Raw genomic sequence first — 17,015 nt, forward strand, 5'->3', positions numbered from 1 at the left:
CGGTGTGTGGTCCGTTACGAGCAGGCTTTCCGGATGTGGTCGGTACGTGGTGCATTTTCTGCAGATGAGGCGTCCGGTAACTTACGTGCCAAGCAGACCCAGTGGTACATACCGGCGTGACGGTCTCGTACCACACAACTCGGAGCCTATGCCAGGTACCGCTTCATCCACAACCCTCCGCCGGCACTCTGGCATTTCTCCACGTTAATGTTGATGCTTCCATTTTCGAGAATGTGCCACGGTGCAACTAGCATCTCGCTTGAGTTCACAACCTGCAAAGCAAGAGTACACAACGGTAACGTCGTTCTCCCGCATCCGCCTGCCGCGTCTAGCATGTTTCCGACCAGTGGTCCGCGGAAGTTTTCATAGGTCTGCACATGGTCCTCGTGGCCCGGATGCTCCCTATACTCGCTGACAATAGCATGTCGCGTTTCACCTGTCACTGCGTGAATGCTCTTGCAGACGCCTCCAGCGACCCGGCGCAAATGAACGAATTCTGCATTCCCCGGCCGCAGCTTCGAGCAACTTGCCGATATCTTGGACTTATCCTGAATGCCGTGAATCCGAGGTTCGTTCCATACCTAAGGACTGGTGCGCCGCGTATAGGCTGATATGTCGGTGGTTTGGCTCCTGGAATGGTGTGAGCCGGAATACAGTAGCTCCAGCATATCCAAGGTTTACATCCGCCGTCCGCGGCAGTTGAGTAGTGCCTTAACTATGTGCATTGCGATACCTACCGGAGAGATTGAGGTCCGTTCCGCAGGCCCTACCAAGCTCGAAATCGCACTGTCCTACGCGCCGCCATCCCTTGTTCATCCACATCCAGGGTGCGCCATCACGTAAGATTACTCAGATACGCGCTACACGGGACACAGCGAGTGAGTCTATCCTTCGTGTGGCCTAGTGATGCTGCTTACGATACTCTACACGTTCCAGTCTATATCGCCAATATCACAACTCGTGTTTCCGGGCCCGCTATTGCTGAGTCGTTCATCACGGTGGACCTACAAGCGTCCTCGTCTCGCCTCGTGTTGTGCGGCTGTCATATCCGCCTCGCCTCCGATAGGGTTGTTGATGCGATGTGCGCGACGTCGTCCTGTGGCGCCTTTAATTCCGCCGCAATTACGCGTAGAACACGCTGCGCTGTGACCTGCCTTTTCGGTGAAGACGGAGAACAGCGATGACAGCTGACGAATATGCCGGTGGACGTTCGGAGACACTGCGGCGTAGCCATCGAACGAGCCACGCAGATCACCCTTGAACCACCTTGGCGCGTAGCTCTATGCAAACCTGGCCAGCGAGGATCGCTTCGACGCTCCTAGGCATTGGCGTTTCGTGCGAGCGTGGACTCTTGAGTCAATGTCGCGATGCGCACGTTCTCTGCGAGATCGGAAGACTGGAACTTCACTGACTTGCCAGGACCACACACTGACAGTTCTGGACACATTCGAAGCAGGGATAGACAGGGAACGGTGGTACGGTGGTACGTTGGCTCTGCACATCGCCTCGTGTTGAACGTTGTCACATCTGGATGTCCGCATTTTCTCCCAGTGCAGTCTTTTCTGGGTGAGTCCGTACGTCAGGTTGCTGCCTTGCTGCAGTTGGCATCGGCCTCCGTACGACGGAATGCTACGCAATCACTCACGCTCAAGCCCGAGGCTCTCACCTTGAGGATCCCTATTCCAGTTGCATTGTCCGAGTTTGCGAGTGTATGTGTGATTGTCAATATTGACAGTCTTGGATATCTCCCATCAATCCTCGTCATGGACCGCATGCTAACCAACGCTGGATGTCCACAACTACGCAGTGGATTATTCTGTCCTTCTGCGCCGCACTGAATGATGATCCTCATAATCCCGGGAATGCATCCCACGCCCGGAAGATCAGGACTCCGTCCGTGGGCTGCCTCCCACAGGGACTGCTCCTCACCGGCGCAATGCGTCACTTACTCACGATTCGAGGCATGGTAGAGGCTCGTGCCTCCGTATGGCAACCACCCCCGGCACCCCCGGGCCTACCTTCTCGAGGGTCTCGCACTGCCGATATGGAAAGCGGTCTTCTGCCTGTTACCCTTCACAGTTTCTCGGACTTGTACGTCAGTGCGGTCTGATTCCAGCCGCGCAGGCCCCGCGTTCGGATACGCTCTATTTGCAACGCAGCTAGAACGCGTGCCATCAGACTGTGTGCTCGCAGTGCCTTTCAGGCAGGCTCAAAGGCCGGCGCTGATATGGCCATACGCCGCCGCTTCGCGGAATGACCAGACCTGCCCTTCCGGGCATCGAAGCTTACTCACGGGCACCGTGAGTAGTGACGACGCACCGCAATACGGACGACGGAAGGGTCGTTGTATTAGGTTCCGTCAGAGGAACCTTCGGAGCACGGGTCAGCGAGATTGCTCCTCTGAGGTCTGGCAGATCGCTGGAGGAACGATGGATTGTCTTGTTCGACCCAATCACTCGGATCCGCTTCGGAAGCCTCTCGTACGTAGGATGCCGGGCCCCAACTGCCTGGACAGGCCCACCACTAGGCGAACTAGGTGTAAGTAGTCACGACCGAGCACGGCTGTCACACCGAGTCAGGGCGAAGCCGAGCGCAATGCGGGCCTCTTGGATAGCCGATGAAATCGAGATGCAGGGAAAATGAACTGGAAATGAAATGTTTAGCGTGGAGAGTCTAGAGTGGATTGTAGAACCACCCGAGCACATTGACGGGTGCTTCTGAGACGGTGCTCGGGCGGAAAGCAGTAAAGACCGAGTGGCGGGTGGCTTATTGTGCACGGCGGGGAGGTGCGGGAAAAGGTTGAGCGAGAGTGGTTGACGTAAAGAGGGGATCAGGAGATGGGGACGTGCGATGGGATCGAGGGGGAAGCACGCGGAAGGCACGAGGATCTCAGACGAGGAGGAGGAGAACAATAAGGGCGTCGGCAGGGAACCGCGACCTCCCCTTTCCCCGCGCGTCTGTCGGCTCGTATTCGACGCCCGCGGCAGCAGAAGATGCTCAGACGTTCAGATTGCCCGCCCTCGTCGCCTGGTGGTCTGTTGCCTCTTCCGTCCGCGGGCCTGTTGCTACACCCTCCTCCCGTAGTCATATATCTACCCCTTTATTGTCTGCGCAAGTCGCTGCTGCTCTCTCCTTCCCTTCCCCCGCGCTCGGACGAGTCGGCGCTCGTCTTCGCCCCTACTTACCATTCTTGCACCCACCGCAGTGCCACAGACCACACGACGTCCCCTTTCAGTCAATTGTCTCGACAGCCTCACCTCCGGTGCGAGGCTGCCATATCAGGTGCTCCATATCAGGCCCAGCGCGCACCCTGCGTGCACGAGCTATCCGAACACAATTGGCCTATGTCTCCGGTAGACAATAACCTTTGCCTTGATGCTAAAAGACAGGGCTATCTCTCCAGCTTCACGTCACCGAGGCCTCGCTCAAGCGTAGGGCCTCCTTCCGACCCTTCCATCCGAGCGCCCCGACGGACAATGCACGGTGTCGCCTTCGTCCCTCGTCCATTCCCTCCACCAGCCCTCGCTGACGTTCCTATTGAGTATATTATTGCACAACTTCGCCAACTCGCTCCTCATTACTGGAGAAAGCCCGAGACTTCTGACTGCACTATCGGTATGTGCCCCTGGGCATTGTATCTCGGGTCAGAGCAATGTCTCATCCCATTGTCTTTCAGTCGTTCCCTTGGATACTACAAATCAAGCAGCCTGCTCTCCAACTCTCGGAGATGCTGCCGAGGATACTTGTTCGCCACCCGGTGACGTGCCTAGCCTTCTAGGCTTCTCGCGACAACAAGAGGAGGAGCCCGCTCCTCGTCCCGGCCCTCGCATGGTCATGCAGGTATGATATCCTCTCTCCATATTAGCTCAACAACTGACACAATAACCTCCAGCTGCACATGGATTACCTCTGCGCGCACTCGACACTGATCAGGGGATTCATGAGTGGCGCGTCGCCGTTCGAGCTGATGGAGACCACCGCCAGTTCTACGCTGCCGCTTCATCCCGAGGCCCCGACTCCTGGCTTCCCCGACTCGCGCCGGTCCTCTTTCAGTCTTCCAGCCCCACAGTTCCCGTGTATGCTTCCGTCGCCGCCTACGCACCCCTCTGTCTACCTGCCCGTGCCTGACCCAGCGTCTTTCCGCCTGCTGGTGCACTACGTCTACTTCGGCTCCACGTCCTTCATCGAGGATGCGCTGGACGATGGCACCCTCAGCTGGGAGGGTCTCGCCCGCAATGTTGAGTACCTCGGCATGGGCGCCGAGATCAAGGTCTTCCTCGGGCGATGGTACGGGCGCTGGCGGCATGGACACGGGCCCGCAGAGTACACCTCGGACTCGGACTCGGATTCGGACATGGACATGGAGTTGCGTCGCGAGCGCGAGTACGACAGCGACACAGATCAGGAGCTCGAGCTCCCGCCAAAAGACATGTCTGCCGCTACGTCTCCGACCGTGTTCGATCCCGATGACGAGTACCGCAAGGTGGACGACGACGAGATCATGAAGTCGTCTGAGCCGTCGCGCGGCCGCAAGCGCACCCCGCGCCGCTTGGTGCACTCGTGGTCCGAGCCTGGACTGGACTCTTCGGTCAAGGAGCAGCTGCGCACCGTTCGCTGCCGCAGCAAGTGATGCTCCGCGTCTCCTGCTCCGCCTATTCTCCCTCCCATTCACCCCTGCCGCCTTGACCTGAGCATCCCTGCTACGATTCGAACACCCCTTCGTCCTTCGCCTCGAACCGTGCGCGTTCACGTAACCTTATCTTAATTGCTATCCACAAGGCGCGCCGACCTCCTTCGTAAGTCCGCTCATCCCCTTCAGCGATTCCCCAAGCTCATGCCCGCCCGAAGGACCTTCTCCTACCGTTGCCATTGCTTTCGCGGCGACAACCCCCCGCTGACAGACGACCAGTTGATGAACCTAGACCCTCCTTTGCACCGACACCCACCATCCACCCTCCTTCCCGGGTGCCCCGCCACCCGTTACACCCGCCACCTAATAGTACCCGTAATACCGAGCACCGAGGCGCCAGGCTCTTTCTCGCCCTGTAATGCGGCGCCCCGAACTCGTAGTGGAGCGCACTGTACGCTCGCCACGCGTGTGCGATAGTATATAGCAACTGTAGGTAAGTACGTCGTAGGTGTATCCGCAGCCAGAACAGAACTCCGTCGCTCGTTACAACGAATTGATAGTCCAATGTACGATTATCCTGTGTGTCTGTGTGTGTTGATACTGTATCTCGGAGATATCAATGTGGAATACCTTTGGACCGTTCGAACGAGGTTTCATCGCCGCGATGCTTCTAGCAGCCGGGACGGCGTGATGTGCGCAGTGTCCGCGATGTCGTGGGGGCGTCGATGTCGTTCCTCGTGTCTCGTTCAGGAGCTACCGTCGGCAACGACCCTTCCTGGACTGGGCCCGACACTAAAGACAATTGACCTGAGAAACGAGCGTGCGGGTTTACAGCTCCGCGAAGGTGAAGTTCATTGACCATCGGGCCTCTTTATTGTCTTCGTCGGTGTCGGCAATCACTCATTGCAAGTGAGTGGGCATACATCATTGCGCATTGACCCCTCTCTCACCAGGAGTGCTTCTGCTTCTCTTGCGCGCGCGACTGGTGATAGCAACGCGGTAATGTATCTGAGGAAGTGGGGTTCCATGCGATCGTAACGATTGAACATCACAGACCGATGAACGGCAGAACATACCTAGCACAACCGACGCCTGTCGATGTGATTGGGCAATCCAGCGATCGTGCCGTGGGCACTAATTAAATGCGACCTGACGATCGAGAAGGCTTGTGAGTGGCCTTGGCCATTTGTGGCTGAGCTCGTCCGGACACGTCGCGAAATCTGCGCACCTATCTGAAACCAAGTTGCGTGAGGGGTTGAACCAGACGATATCAACGAGAATTAGGGGTGCACCAAAAGCAGAATGGTACATTGCGACGAGACGGGTATGAGAACGAGACGGGTATGAGGACAAGAGGGCCAAGGAAAATCTACGGCTACAACGGTGACAACAAGGGGATGGGGGGGGGGCAAGCTGTGGGTCGTATGGTAGTGGTGGTGAGTGAAGAGTGCGGGCGACGATGACGAATAGCGGGACGCGCAAGCCCATCTGACGAAGACACGGAGAAGAAGGTACGCGTGAGTAGAACAAGGCCGTTCAGGACTTGTTTAACTGGTCATATTCCAGTTCTACTGGCATTGCGACCTCCCCTCCTAGACCAGGGAGTCTTTGGTTCCGTGGTACAGTCCGCGTCTGAACCCGCTTTGAAAGGTCTGGAAGGTGGTCCGGGACATACGGAGGCTGGGAGTATGGTCAGTCCACGCACGAGATGAGAAGCGACCCGTGTGGCTTACCACAGTTAATCTATGGCGCATCCCCGTCCAGTCAACCTTCCCGTGCATGAAGGGATGATTCCGGACTTCGTCATTCCTAGCCAGCTTCTCCTTGCGACCCCTCACGGCGATCATGCCGTACCGTTTCGCCATGTCCCGCGTGAGCATCCTGCTGACGAGGTCTTTTAGGTCGGGATCGATGTATAATCCTTTGATCCCCTTGACTTCCCAGAAGTCACCGGGAGTCGCCTGCATGATCATGTTGTAGACCTCAGTTCCCTCGGTCCCAGGAAATGGCTGACACACGCGCGTTCAGGTCTCTTTCAATCTCGCGATGCTGAAACGAAAGACTTACCCAAGCATTGGTGACCATCTGGTATAGGATGACCGCCGCCGACCACCAGTCGCCCGCCATACGGATACCCTCGGGTAGCTTCCTCGGATCGTTGTCGAAGAACTCCGGCGCGGTGTACGGGAACGTCCCAACGTGTTTCCAGTTGAACTGGTTGGACATGAGACCCGCGACACCAAAGTCGGCTAGTTTGAGGTACCCGTCCGCGCCCATAAGGATGTTGTGCGGCTTCAGGTCGCGATGCACAATTTTGTGCGTATGCAGAAACTCCAGCGCAAGTGTGAGGTTGGCGAAGTAGAACCGCGCGTCTTCACAGCGTAACGGGCCGTGGTCCTTCAGGAATGCGTCGAATGACTCGCACGGTGCGAGTTCCGTCAGGAGATAACAATGCCGCTCGTCCTGGAAGGTGTCGACGAGTCCGGACACGAACGGATGCCACGGAAGTTCTGCGAGCCTTTCGCGCTCGGTGTTTCTAGCCTCCAGCATCTCCCTGATAGCATTCAGATGGGCCTCATCCGTCTCGTAAGGCCTAACCCAAGTGTTCTATATTCCATATGAGCTGAATGCCACACATATCTCCGAACGGGCTCCTCACCATCTCCGTGTGTCTTTGGGTTGACTTGTCGAGAGCTTTCAACGCGAATTGCGTCCCAGGGCGATCCAGTCGGTGATCCCTTGATTTGGTTCGCATAACGCGAACCAAGGACACGAAGCCGTAGCTACCGTCGCCTGACGTCGTGTAAGTGCCACACAGTAGTATTTGACCGACAAGACACGCAACGTACCCAATGCGCTGACATACTCCAAGTCGCTGAGCTTGAGGGGCGTCGGACGGTTTGACCTCTTAGCAGGTGGCGCGTACGGCTTCTTGCCATGAGCGACCTTCGATTGTTGTCCGGTTTCCCGGCGGTCGGCCTCCGGGACATCCGTGTTCGGGATTTGAGCACCCTAAGCACCCGTCGGTGAGACTTCCATCGTTCACAAGTGCTGTACTTACTGGAGTTGGCGAGCCCGAGCGAGTGGCTCTCTTTGAGCCTTTCGATGTTCTCGTGCCACTGCCAACAGTGCGATGCTTCGACGCGTCGGCGCGGGACTCCTTCGTTCGTACGGCGGGCATAGTGTGTGTAAAGGCTGGGTGGTGGTTAGGGAGTCGATGGAGGTAGCAGAGAAAGAGGCTGTTGGTTGAGAGACGGTTGAACGCGATGCCCTTTATGCTACGCCACACCGAGGGTGGCCGAAACAAGCGCCCGGTCAAAGCGCAAGAGGCTGTCCTTGTATTCTGCATTAGGTTGTTGGTCCACGCTTATCAAATGCAGCTTACCGTTGCGAGTGTACCAAAGGAGTGCCTGCGGTCTATGGTATGCGACCATAAGGGTAACTGGCCATTCGAAGGCGTGCAGCTTGCCTGTGGGCTGTCAGTACTGGTCAGTACGTTCGCAATCTCAGATCGGGACGGAAGCTGCCTGTGTGCTGCTGGACACAACGAGCCAGTGACAATTAGACAATGTAGGCCCGCGTCAATAATCTGCTTAGACCCAATCAGTACTAACCCAAAGGCGATTGCAGGCGTTCCTTGTTGACAACCTGCAGAGCGTCCTATACGACAAGTCCGGGTTAGAATGAGAAACTTGTTGCTGGGTATCACTGAGAGGCCACAAAGTATCGACTTCCGAAGCAACAATGATTGCGAGGATATCAGTTAATGAGTGCAATGATTTACGGAGATATACCATGCGAGCAGCGGAAACGACAGTGTACAATGCTAGTGCACCTAGTAGGAGATCGGAACACGTCAGCTGTCGACACTCGCTGGCGTATCCAGATGACACTCACCAGAGCGAGAAATGCAGAAAGAACAGAAACGATTACCGTATGTCTAGCGTTGACGAACTCATACACGACGGAGTACTGCACCACCGGCACACGCCCTCCAGCTCCAATTCCGAGCAGCGGCCTCCATCCAAGCGATAATTTATCATGGCAGCCAAATCTTGATCGTCTGGTCGACGCTCCCCGATGCGACGACGTTGACAAACTTCTCAGGTTCCGCCTTGGCATCAGCGGCGACGCCGTTGGCCTTCGTGCCATCGGCGCCTTGTGGTTTGGATTGGGGACCCCATGCGAGGCACGTCACGAAATGTCCATGCGCCTGCACGGTCTTCATGCAACGGCCAGTCGTGAGCTCCCAGACGCGAATTGTGTAGTCGTCAGATGCGGAGAGGAGGAACTTGCCCGTGGGATGGAAGACGAGTGCCCGCACCCAGTTATCATGTCCCGCCTAGCAACGCGTGTAAGGACTTATCGCACTGAGGGCTGCGCAACCTACCAGACTACGAATGAGTTGACCGCCTTGGCAGTCCCATATCTTGACGGTCTTGTCTCTTGAACCAGTCGCAAGGTATGCTCCCGATCTCTTCACTCTGTCTTTATCCTGGATACCACCTGTCGTAGATCACACAACGGAGATTGCTACAGCTGACTTACTGGAAGGCCTCCAAGCTCGCGAATTGCAGTATATGCAGCAATAGGAGCAAAAGCGACGACCTCGACGACATGTTCGTGCCCACGGAACTCCAACTTCGTCTCTCCATTCAAGGGATCGCTTAGCCGCGCAGTCTACCGAATCGAGGTGCTCAGCATCCAATTGCAGCCGGTCTGCGTGCTACATACCTGATCATTCGAAGCACTGGCGATTAATCGACCATCGTCTGACGGCTGTACACACCGAACCCACTCAGAATGTCCGGTGATCGTGCGGACGAGGTGCCTACACGCATGTCAATGTGGAATCGCGCAGGACATAAATGTAACTCACGTGGAAGCAACATCAAATATCCTGATGGTCTTATCTCGGCTTGCACTAACGATTTGCTGGTCGCCAGGCATGAAGCGCACCGAAGACACTGTATGGTCGTGCCCGGAGAATGTCTTCGTATTGCGCCATTCATTCTGTGCATCCCAAATCTTGATCAACAGGTCGGACGAGCAGCTCACTGGTATACCCAGGCGGCCTCAGCTATACCCAATGCACGCGGGGATAAGATGCATCAGTCATACCTAGTAGATTGCCCTTACTGTCAAAGTCAACGTCATTTACGGAACGCGTATGGCCTTTCAGCGTCCGTTCGAATTCTCCAGTTTCCCAGTCCCAGATCTTGACTGTACCATCATCGCTTGCAGACGCAATGAGGTTGAACGTCGGGTGGAACGCTACTTTCAGAACTTGTCCTCGGTGTCCCGTCAGAACATACGCTGCCGGCGCTCGCGGGACCCAGTCTGTCTGCATCTGCGCACGTTTAGCGGGTGAAACAGAAAGCTCTTCTTGCAGGGACGCATTCCGGTTCTCTAGGTCCATAATCTGGACGAGGGCATATGGCTGGTGTTAACGTGAGTATTGCCTAACGACGTACCTTCTTCTGCAGCCGTATCACGCTCGTCCATTTCTTCTCCAGCAATCCAGCATACTTGGCCTTGGGGTCGGGCGTGTACTCAATTCCAGCATCCGTCTTGAGTGAGTTGAAAGCATCCGTGAAGTTGTTCGAGTGGAGGTATTCGAGTATTGCCTTGTGACTGCATCGATGAGTCTCGGGTACCCAGACTCGAGAAATGCGACCTACAGCTCCTCCTTCTGCCGCTCGGAGAGAAGAGACATGGTGCGTGTTGCTGCGAACTGGCCGGGCGACGCGTCAAAGGAGGGGCAGCATCTACCAGCGGACTGGACAGACGCGAGTACTGGGCAGACGCGACCAAGTCTCAGTCTCGCAACGACTTGCACCCAAATCACTGCCTGCCTCAAATGGCAGGGAGACCACGGACACCCCGGAGACCCTCCGGACCGCGACCACCTCGCGCGCATGCTGCATCTTTCCATCATCCCCTCGCCTTGGATTTTCTTCTCTTCAATCCGAGCGGATGTCTTCGCAGTCGGGCCATACCATATCTCCCCCGCCAGTCCCTGCGTCGAACGCGGCCTCTGGCGGTAGTGGTGTTCGTCGCCACCATACAATCTCGGCTTCATCGCGTTCTAACAGAACGACCTCCAAAATCGCAATCTCCGAGCTCGAGGACCCGACTGAGCAAATCTGGAACGATGACGAGCTCGTGGATCAGGAATGGTCTGGCGGCATTGGGGCGGTAGGCGAGAAGTCGTCGCTGCACAGACAGGCGTCCTTGCCGACGCGATATCATCGTGGTGAGTCAACCCGAGCACTATCACTGGTGTTCTGCCGATTAACCACTATCCGCTCGTTCACAAGTCCCTTACGGTAGTCAGCCAGGCTCGCATACACCCAGGACCCTCAACAGTCTGTCTGCTATTGCCGGACATGAGGGCGAGGAAGAAGAATGGGAGAGGGAGATGCGCGGCTTGCGTGACGAAGAAGAGGTACGCGTCATAGTCCTCCGCATCATGCTGTATCTTCACATTTCGCACTGACCTAGCACGGCCTCTCGACTTCTGACCATGGACATGTTGCGGACTCGTCGTCATCGGCAGCTTCGCCTCTGTCTCCGCACTTCGGTACAGGGATTTCTCATGGCCCGTCACCACCTCCGGGAGGTTCTGCCGGCGTGCGTCGGCACCAAAGTCTCAACTATCCCAATACTACTCCTGGTGTCCGACATCTGACCTCTGGCCTCAAACGTGCTGGCACAATTCAGGCGGGCCCTATGAAAAGCCAGACAAAGGGAGTGCCGTATTCCGGTGCACAGAGTCCTAGCCCGACCAATGCTGAAGAGGAATACGACAACGACAGCACGCATGCGGAGGAGGACTCGTACTTTGGACTGCCCACACAGCAAGGCCAAGGTCAGTATCCTGGCAGTCCAATCGGCAGATCGTCGCCGTGGAACACCCCCGGCAACGAATGGCGTACTCAGATGGGCGGCAGCGGCACGTCGCAGTTTGGAAGCAACGGCGGCAACATTGGAATCGACGATGTCTCGCGTGCGCTCTCTACGCTGGAGATCAACCAGCAGTATGGCGGTGCTTCTGGGGGTTTCCAGCAGGGTCAGTCCGTGCACCCTCCTCGCTTCAATCCTGCTCACCCCCCGCCCATGCAAGCTCCTGGCATGCGCGGGAACAACAACAGTTCTTCCCGCAAGCTCCAGCTTGTCACGGACTTGGATGCCCGAAATGCGCAGAGCTCGGTACAGAGTGCCTCGGCATATGTACCGCCCATCGGCCATGGCTTGCCGGCGACTTCCCAAAGTCAAATTCGCGAGCGTGAGGAGCAGCAGCAACAACAGCAACAGCAACAGCAGCAACAACAACAGCAGCAGCAGCATCAACAGCAACAACAGCAACACACTGGTCGGGAGCGCGCCTTCACTGCATCTGGCACCACTACCTGGGACCAGAAGGAGCGCATCTTGGGCGGACGAGCGTCAAACCCGAGTCTCCACCATTTGTACCAGAAGAACGGGGCTGGCGACATCCCGAATGTACCCCCTATCCCCTCGCAGTATCTAAACCAAGGGCAGGCACCAAGAATGGGTGTCGCGTCCCCTCCCCTCGGCAGCCAAGCACACAGCCGTGCTCAGTCCCAGAGTGGTTCGCAGAGCGGCTCGTTGGAAGGATTTATCAGCTCTCCCATTGATGTCCCAACTTTGATTGCGACGAAGGGCTATAACCCTGTCGACTTCGATACGCGGCCTCTATTCGTAGGTATCCGGTTGATTGTCAGCCACGAATGAGCGTACTGATCGGTCTCTTGGTTAGGCGCGGTTCTTCGTCATCAAGTCGTACACGGAGGATGACGTCCACAAGTCGCTCAAGTACGAGATCTGGAGCTCCACCGATCCCGGAAACAAGAGGCTTGATAAGGCCTTCAAGGAGAACGCCGGCAGGGGTCCGATTTACCTGTTCTTCAGCGTGAACGCCAGGTAAGGTTTTCTCCCAGTACCTTGAATTCTGAATCTCGGAAGGCACTCACGTGCTGGATTCTAGTGGTCACTTCTGTGGCATGGCGGAAATGCTGACGCCGGTACGTTGCGTCTCCCGCGCCTCGTCTCGCTGTGTGGGTTTGTTAATGGTTCTGCAGGTGGATTATACCCGGAGCAGCACTGTATGGGCGTCGGATAAGTGGAAGGGCGTTTTCAAAGTACGCTGGATTTACGTCCGCGACATTCCCAACGCCAACCTGAGGCATATCCGCCTCAAGTACGTTTTTCCCATGTTGTCAGCGTATCATGTACTCACGGTTTACCATGTTCAGCAATACGCAGGAGCGCAAGCCAGTCACGAACTCGCGTGACACGCAAGAACTACTCCCTGATGCAGGTCAGGAGATGCTGCGTATCTTCCACACCCATCCGGCAAGGACGTCGCTGCTGCAAGACTTCGCCTTCTATGAGGTACGAATTTAGCGGACCGATAGTATTCGCGGCTGATCGTGTGTCACACACACAGCTACAAGCCATGCAGAAGGTGCAGACTGTCCAAGTACCGGGTCAACCTCAAGGCCTTCCCCTTCCTCAGGGCGCCTCATCGCCGACCCAAACTCCCATGCCGATGCAGTCGAACAATCAGTCTCAACTCTCTTCTCCGGGCGCGTCAGGCCAGCATCCATTCGCGATGTCGAACCCGACGGCCCTCGCATATGCCGCGCAGCACATGGGCATGCAGCAGATGAACATGAACATGATGGGAATGAACCCGCTGATGCAGATGCAGATGAACATGGGCAACATGGGCACGCCGTTCGCCAACCCGCACGCGATGCAGAGCGTCATGCGCCACCCGAGCCCCGGTCCCATGCCCGTCGGCCAAAACTTCATGGGGCTCGGCGGCATGCCCGGGTTCTGAGTCGTCGCTCGCAGGACCGTCGCGCAAGGTGTAAGAAGAATCTACGTCTGTTTTGAATATAGAAGAAACAAGCCCGACGCAATAAGGAAAGTCGGCCTCATTCCTTGCTCTTTATCCGTTTCTCCTCCAACATATGATATCCACCCTCTGATTGTCTGTCTGTTGTTTGTCGACCGCCATCTTGTATCACCAGAAGGTTCGGCACAGGTGCTTGCTCCTCCATCTATTCTTCCGCAGCCTACTGTCATCATAATGAGTTGTTGATTCGCGACACGATCTCCCTCTCTTTATTCCCTCTCCTACTTGATTCAACATTGCAACGTACAAATGGGACGGTACATACCAACGGACATTGATAGTCGAGTGTATTTGTCCTGATGCTCCCCAGTACTGACGTGCCTCTATGCCTACGTGCAATGTAGTCCTTATTTGAAGACGTCTAACTTAGATGGTTGTAACCAATGTACGGTTATAAGTTATAATGCTCAAGGCTCTTGCATGCAGTATCCGTGCGGTCGCTCGATCACGGTAGGCCTGGATCTCAAGCTCGGGGACGTCCTAATCTGGTCCTAATAGTATCCTCGCGTAGATCATGTAAACCAGTGGGACTGAAGTACTCATGTCGGTGCTCCTCTCGATCCTACAACAATGGATCCAGAGTCACACCGATGTATATCCCCGACAACCCAGACACAAGCGATTCTAATCCGTGAACTTGATGCTGAAGCTCTGCATCTATACCAACGTTCAGTCAGTCAGTTAGACGATCCACCCATCCGCCACCCAGGACTCACCGTGATATCGCCTCCACGATAGCTCCCCCTCTTCTTCTTGTTCTTCTCCTTCCTGAACCCCGCACCACGCGTCACGATGAGGTCGCGCGCCGCACGTTCGCCGTAGTCGTTCGCTGCCGCGCCCTGCGCACGCTCACGTCAGTATCGTCCGCCCACACAGGCCAATCTAAACGCACCCTAGACTCGAACGTATTGTCCTTTAGCCTGTCGTCGACGAACGCGACCTCGTCCACCTTGATACGCTGGAAAGGCACATTGCCCTTCCTCGGCTTGCCCTTCCCGTTCCCGTTCCCGTTGCCCGCCTTGTCCTTGTTCTTCTCGTCCCCGTTGGCGGCATGCTGCGTCCCCGCGCTGAAGTCCGCGATGTTGACGGTCGCAGTGACCGCCGCAGAACCGTCCTCCGCCACGCGCTGCTTCTTCGCGGTGCGGACCTGCTTAGGACTGGGAGGCGATGGGGCGGGGGATGAGGAGCTGGAGGAACTCGAGCTTGATGATGACGAGTCCGAGTCCGAGTCCGAGTCCGAGTCCGAGTCCGAGTCCGAGTCTGACGATGAGCTGGAGCTCGAGTCCGAGGAGGACACGGCGGGGCTAGGCGCCTTGCGCTTCTCCACTTTTTTCTGAGGCACGGGCGCATCGCTGCTGGAACTGGAGTCGGAATCGGAGTCTGAGTCAGACGAGCTCGAGCTCGAACTTGGGGTGGGCATGGGAGGTTTTGGCTTGGCCATGGGCGTGGGCTTGGGCTTGGCTTTCGCAGGAGTCTTTTTCTTGCGTGCTTCGTCTTCGTCCTCGCTCGAGCTTGAACTTGAGCTTGAGCTCGAACTGCTGCTGGAACTCGAGTCGGAATCAGAGTCAGAACTCGAGTCGTCGCTGTCGTCCGCATCCTTGGCACCCTTCTTCGTAGCAGGCTTCTTCGTCACCGTCTTTGCCTTCCCAGTGGGTGCACCAGGCGAATCTGAATCGCTGCTGCTGCTGCTGTCGTCGTCATCGTCGTCGTCACTTGACATGGTTTTGCTCGTTGGTGGGGACGGGGACTTGGCTGGTTCAAGGACTACAGCTTTTGCCGGCGCAGGGGCCTTGGTTGTCTTCTTCTTGCCAGCTGCTTCCGACTCCGACGCTGAGACGAATGGGGATTAGGTACGCGGGTGAGGTCTGAGACAGGGACGTACAAGAACTTGAACTCGAAGAGGATGAGTCGCTGTCAGAGTCTGAATCGTCGTCGGAGCTCGAGCTAGACGAGTCAGACTCGGACTCGGAGAGAGCTGGAGCGTGCATGAGTACGACACGGAATCGGGTGCGAGAAGTATTCAGACGTACATTTAGCATCCTTCTTTGCTTTCTTCTTCCTACGGCATGTTAGCACAATCGTGTAGATGATTCAGTACAGCGAATACTCACTGAGTAGCCCCCGCCTTCGCCTGAGAAGCCTTCCACTCCGATACAAGCTGCTCCAACTTCGTGTCGAGGCTCCTTTCGGTGTCCAGGTCAACGGTGCCCCTCGCGGCTTTCTTCACCGACTCAGCTGCTTTTGTATGTGACCTTCGCGAGAGGAAGTCATAGATGAGGGCATACGTTACTGCTTGAAGGATGATCAATTCGTCTCTCGAGCATATGTGCCGACTGTACGCACGCAATACATTGATGTCCATGTCCGAGAGCCAAGATGTGGACGGTAGTAGTGTGTGATATGGGGAGGCCGATGCGAGCAGACGGGGCACCGGGGAGCCAATGAGAGGGCCGGAAGCAGAAATCTGCGATCTGCCACGGGGGGCAAACAGGAGCACACAACGCGATCCCGGGAGCTCGCGCGGAAGCGCCCAGCGGTGGGCAACGATGCACTCAATAAAAGGCCCAGCTCCCGCCTCCGCCAAATTCGACGGCTCCTCCCTCCGCATTGCCATCGTGCACTCGCGATGGAACAAGACCGTCATTGACGCGCTCGTTGAGGGCACCGTCGCCAAGCTCAGGGAGCAGGGGGTCAAGGAGAGTAACATCCTCCTCCAGTCCGTCCCCGGCAGCTTCGAGTTGCCTCTTGCCTGCCAGAGGTACGTTCCAACATCTCAGCTATCTGTGTGGGCCGTTCACCTTCTCTAGGGTGATTGCTGGCTCTCATGTTCAGGCGGGAGCGTCTGCAACCGACCTGCTGGGTGGTCTGAACTTCGGGTCCATCTCCTCCCCTCGCCCTGGTTCGCGCGCGTCCACTCCCGCCCCCACCGTTGCAGGCATGCCCAGCCAGCCTTTCGACGCTGTCATCGCCATCGGTGTCCTCATCAAAGGCTCCACCATGCACTTCGAGTACATCTGCGACAGCGTATCGCACGCGCTCATGCGCGTTCAGCTGGACACGGGTGTGCCGGTCATATTCGGCGTCCTTACGGCTCTCAACGACGATCAGGCCCTGGAGCGAGCGGGCATTGGGCGAGGGGAGAACAAGGGACATAACCATGGCGAGGACTGGGCCGCTGCTGCGGTAGAGATGGCGTCGCACACGAGACGCTGGTCGGAAGGCAAGTTCTGACGCGGACAGTGCTTTTGGAATGTAGACACCGCTTGAGGTTGTGTACGCTGTGTACGACGAACAGAAGAGTAGCAGTAGGCCCGAATGTAAAACACAAGATTCTGCTCGTGACAATCCTGGACTGCGAGGACGACTCAGCTGAGGAGTGAGAGTACGTATTCATACGTACTGCCAGCGTACTGCACGGAGTTGCCATATGACGATTGG

At 56.6% G+C, this 17,015-nt stretch overlaps 6 protein-coding genes across 6 annotated transcripts; 3 read left to right on the plus strand and 3 right to left on the minus strand.

The window, feature by feature from the left end:
- Window positions 1-3,476: 3,476 nt before the first annotated feature.
- On the plus strand, window positions 3,477-4,630 carry B0H18DRAFT_1116713 (uncharacterized protein; the record flags this gene model as incomplete). Its single annotated transcript, XM_048033476.1, has 3 exons — window positions 3,477-3,615; window positions 3,677-3,840; window positions 3,893-4,630. The coding sequence occupies 3 exons, from the start codon at window positions 3,477-3,479 to the stop codon at window positions 4,628-4,630; spliced, it is 1,041 nt and encodes a 346-aa protein (XP_047896049.1).
- A 1,126-nt stretch (window positions 4,631-5,756) lies between these two features.
- On the minus strand, window positions 5,757-7,965 carry B0H18DRAFT_992333 (kinase-like domain-containing protein). Its single transcript, XM_048045117.1, has 6 exons — window positions 7,692-7,965; window positions 7,480-7,642; window positions 7,290-7,423; window positions 6,698-7,237; window positions 6,364-6,639; window positions 5,757-6,310 (listed from the first exon to the last, which is right to left on the minus strand). Exons 1-6 carry the CDS (start codon window positions 7,809-7,811, stop codon window positions 6,167-6,169), a joined length of 1,377 nt encoding a protein of 458 aa, XP_047896050.1. The 5' UTR covers window positions 7,812-7,965; the 3' UTR covers window positions 5,757-6,166.
- A 343-nt stretch (window positions 7,966-8,308) lies between these two features.
- On the minus strand, window positions 8,309-10,437 carry B0H18DRAFT_992334 (miller-Dieker lissencephaly protein). Its single transcript, XM_048045118.1, has 9 exons — window positions 10,312-10,437; window positions 10,105-10,264; window positions 9,752-10,052; window positions 9,510-9,687; window positions 9,365-9,461; window positions 9,179-9,310; window positions 9,021-9,125; window positions 8,528-8,972; window positions 8,309-8,465 (listed from the first exon to the last, which is right to left on the minus strand). Exons 1-8 carry the CDS (start codon window positions 10,344-10,346, stop codon window positions 8,670-8,672), a joined length of 1,311 nt encoding a protein of 436 aa, XP_047896051.1. The 5' UTR covers window positions 10,347-10,437; the 3' UTR covers window positions 8,309-8,465; window positions 8,528-8,669.
- Window positions 10,438-10,559: 122 nt separating this feature from the next.
- On the plus strand, window positions 10,560-13,963 carry B0H18DRAFT_930160 (YT521-B-like domain-containing protein). The gene is made up of 10 exons (XM_048041704.1): window positions 10,560-10,886; window positions 10,951-11,078; window positions 11,135-11,702; window positions 11,757-11,863; window positions 11,954-12,355; window positions 12,414-12,577; window positions 12,642-12,678; window positions 12,736-12,854; window positions 12,910-13,048; window positions 13,104-13,963. Exons 1-10 carry the CDS (start codon window positions 10,607-10,609, stop codon window positions 13,497-13,499), a joined length of 2,340 nt encoding a protein of 779 aa, XP_047896052.1. The 5' UTR covers window positions 10,560-10,606; the 3' UTR covers window positions 13,500-13,963.
- Window positions 13,964-14,201: 238 nt separating this feature from the next.
- On the minus strand, window positions 14,202-14,997 carry B0H18DRAFT_872787 (SRP40, C-terminal domain-containing protein; the record flags this gene model as incomplete). Its single annotated transcript, XM_048040254.1, has 3 exons — window positions 14,202-14,234; window positions 14,294-14,416; window positions 14,470-14,997. 3 exons carry the CDS (start codon window positions 14,995-14,997, stop codon window positions 14,202-14,204), a joined length of 684 nt encoding a protein of 227 aa, XP_047896053.1.
- Window positions 14,998-16,106: 1,109 nt separating this feature from the next.
- Window positions 16,107-17,010, plus strand: B0H18DRAFT_992345 (6,7-dimetjyl-8-ribityllumazine synthase). Its single transcript, XM_048045119.1, has 2 exons — window positions 16,107-16,335; window positions 16,385-17,010. The coding sequence occupies exons 1-2, from the start codon at window positions 16,124-16,126 to the stop codon at window positions 16,806-16,808; spliced, it is 636 nt and encodes a 211-aa protein (XP_047896054.1). The 5' UTR covers window positions 16,107-16,123; the 3' UTR covers window positions 16,809-17,010.
- Window positions 17,011-17,015: the final 5 nt, after the last annotated feature.

This window comes from Fomitopsis serialis (genome assembly GCF_022376445.1).
Source record: "Fomitopsis serialis strain Sig1Antser10 chromosome Unknown B0H18scaffold_16, whole genome shotgun sequence".
In the NCBI taxonomy this organism is placed as follows: domain Eukaryota; kingdom Fungi; phylum Basidiomycota; class Agaricomycetes; order Polyporales; family Fomitopsidaceae; genus Fomitopsis; species Fomitopsis serialis.

Bases quoted from the DNA above. Each gene is read 5' to 3' on its own strand.
- B0H18DRAFT_992334 (XM_048045118.1), bottom strand. From the start codon at position 10,346: ATGTCTCTTCTCTCCGAGCGGCAGAAGGAGGAGCT. The intron at 9,462-9,509 runs GTGAGTTACATT...ACATGCGTGTAG, and splicing joins ATATTTGATGTTGCTTCCAC to GCACCTCGTCCGCACGATCA. The intron at 9,311-9,364 runs GTATGTAGCACG...TCGATTCGGTAG, and splicing joins CCAGTGCTTCGAATGATCAG to ACTGCGCGGCTAAGCGATCC.
- B0H18DRAFT_930160 (XM_048041704.1), top strand. From the start codon at position 10,607: ATGTCTTCGCAGTCGGGCCATACCATATCTCCCCCGCCAGTCCCTGCG. The intron at 11,864-11,953 runs GTACCGCCCATC...CAACAGCAACAG, and splicing joins TACAGAGTGCCTCGGCATAT to CAGCAACAACAACAGCAGCA. The intron at 12,578-12,641 runs GTAAGGTTTTCT...GCTGGATTCTAG, and splicing joins TTCTTCAGCGTGAACGCCAG to TGGTCACTTCTGTGGCATGG.
- B0H18DRAFT_992333 (XM_048045117.1), bottom strand. From the start codon at position 7,811: ATGCCCGCCGTACGAACGAAGGAGTCCCGCGCCGACGCGTCGAAGCAT. The intron at 7,238-7,289 runs GTGAGGAGCCCG...TATGGAATATAG, and splicing joins CCCAAAGACACACGGAGATG to AACACTTGGGTTAGGCCTTA. The intron at 6,311-6,363 runs GTAAGCCACACG...CCATACTCCCAG, and splicing joins TGCGCCATAGATTAACTGTG to CCTCCGTATGTCCCGGACCA.
- B0H18DRAFT_992345 (XM_048045119.1), top strand. From the start codon at position 16,124: ATGCACTCAATAAAAGGCCCAGCTCCCGCCTCCGCCAAATTCGACGGC. The intron at 16,336-16,384 runs GTACGTTCCAAC...CACCTTCTCTAG, and splicing joins TTGCCTCTTGCCTGCCAGAG to GGTGATTGCTGGCTCTCATG.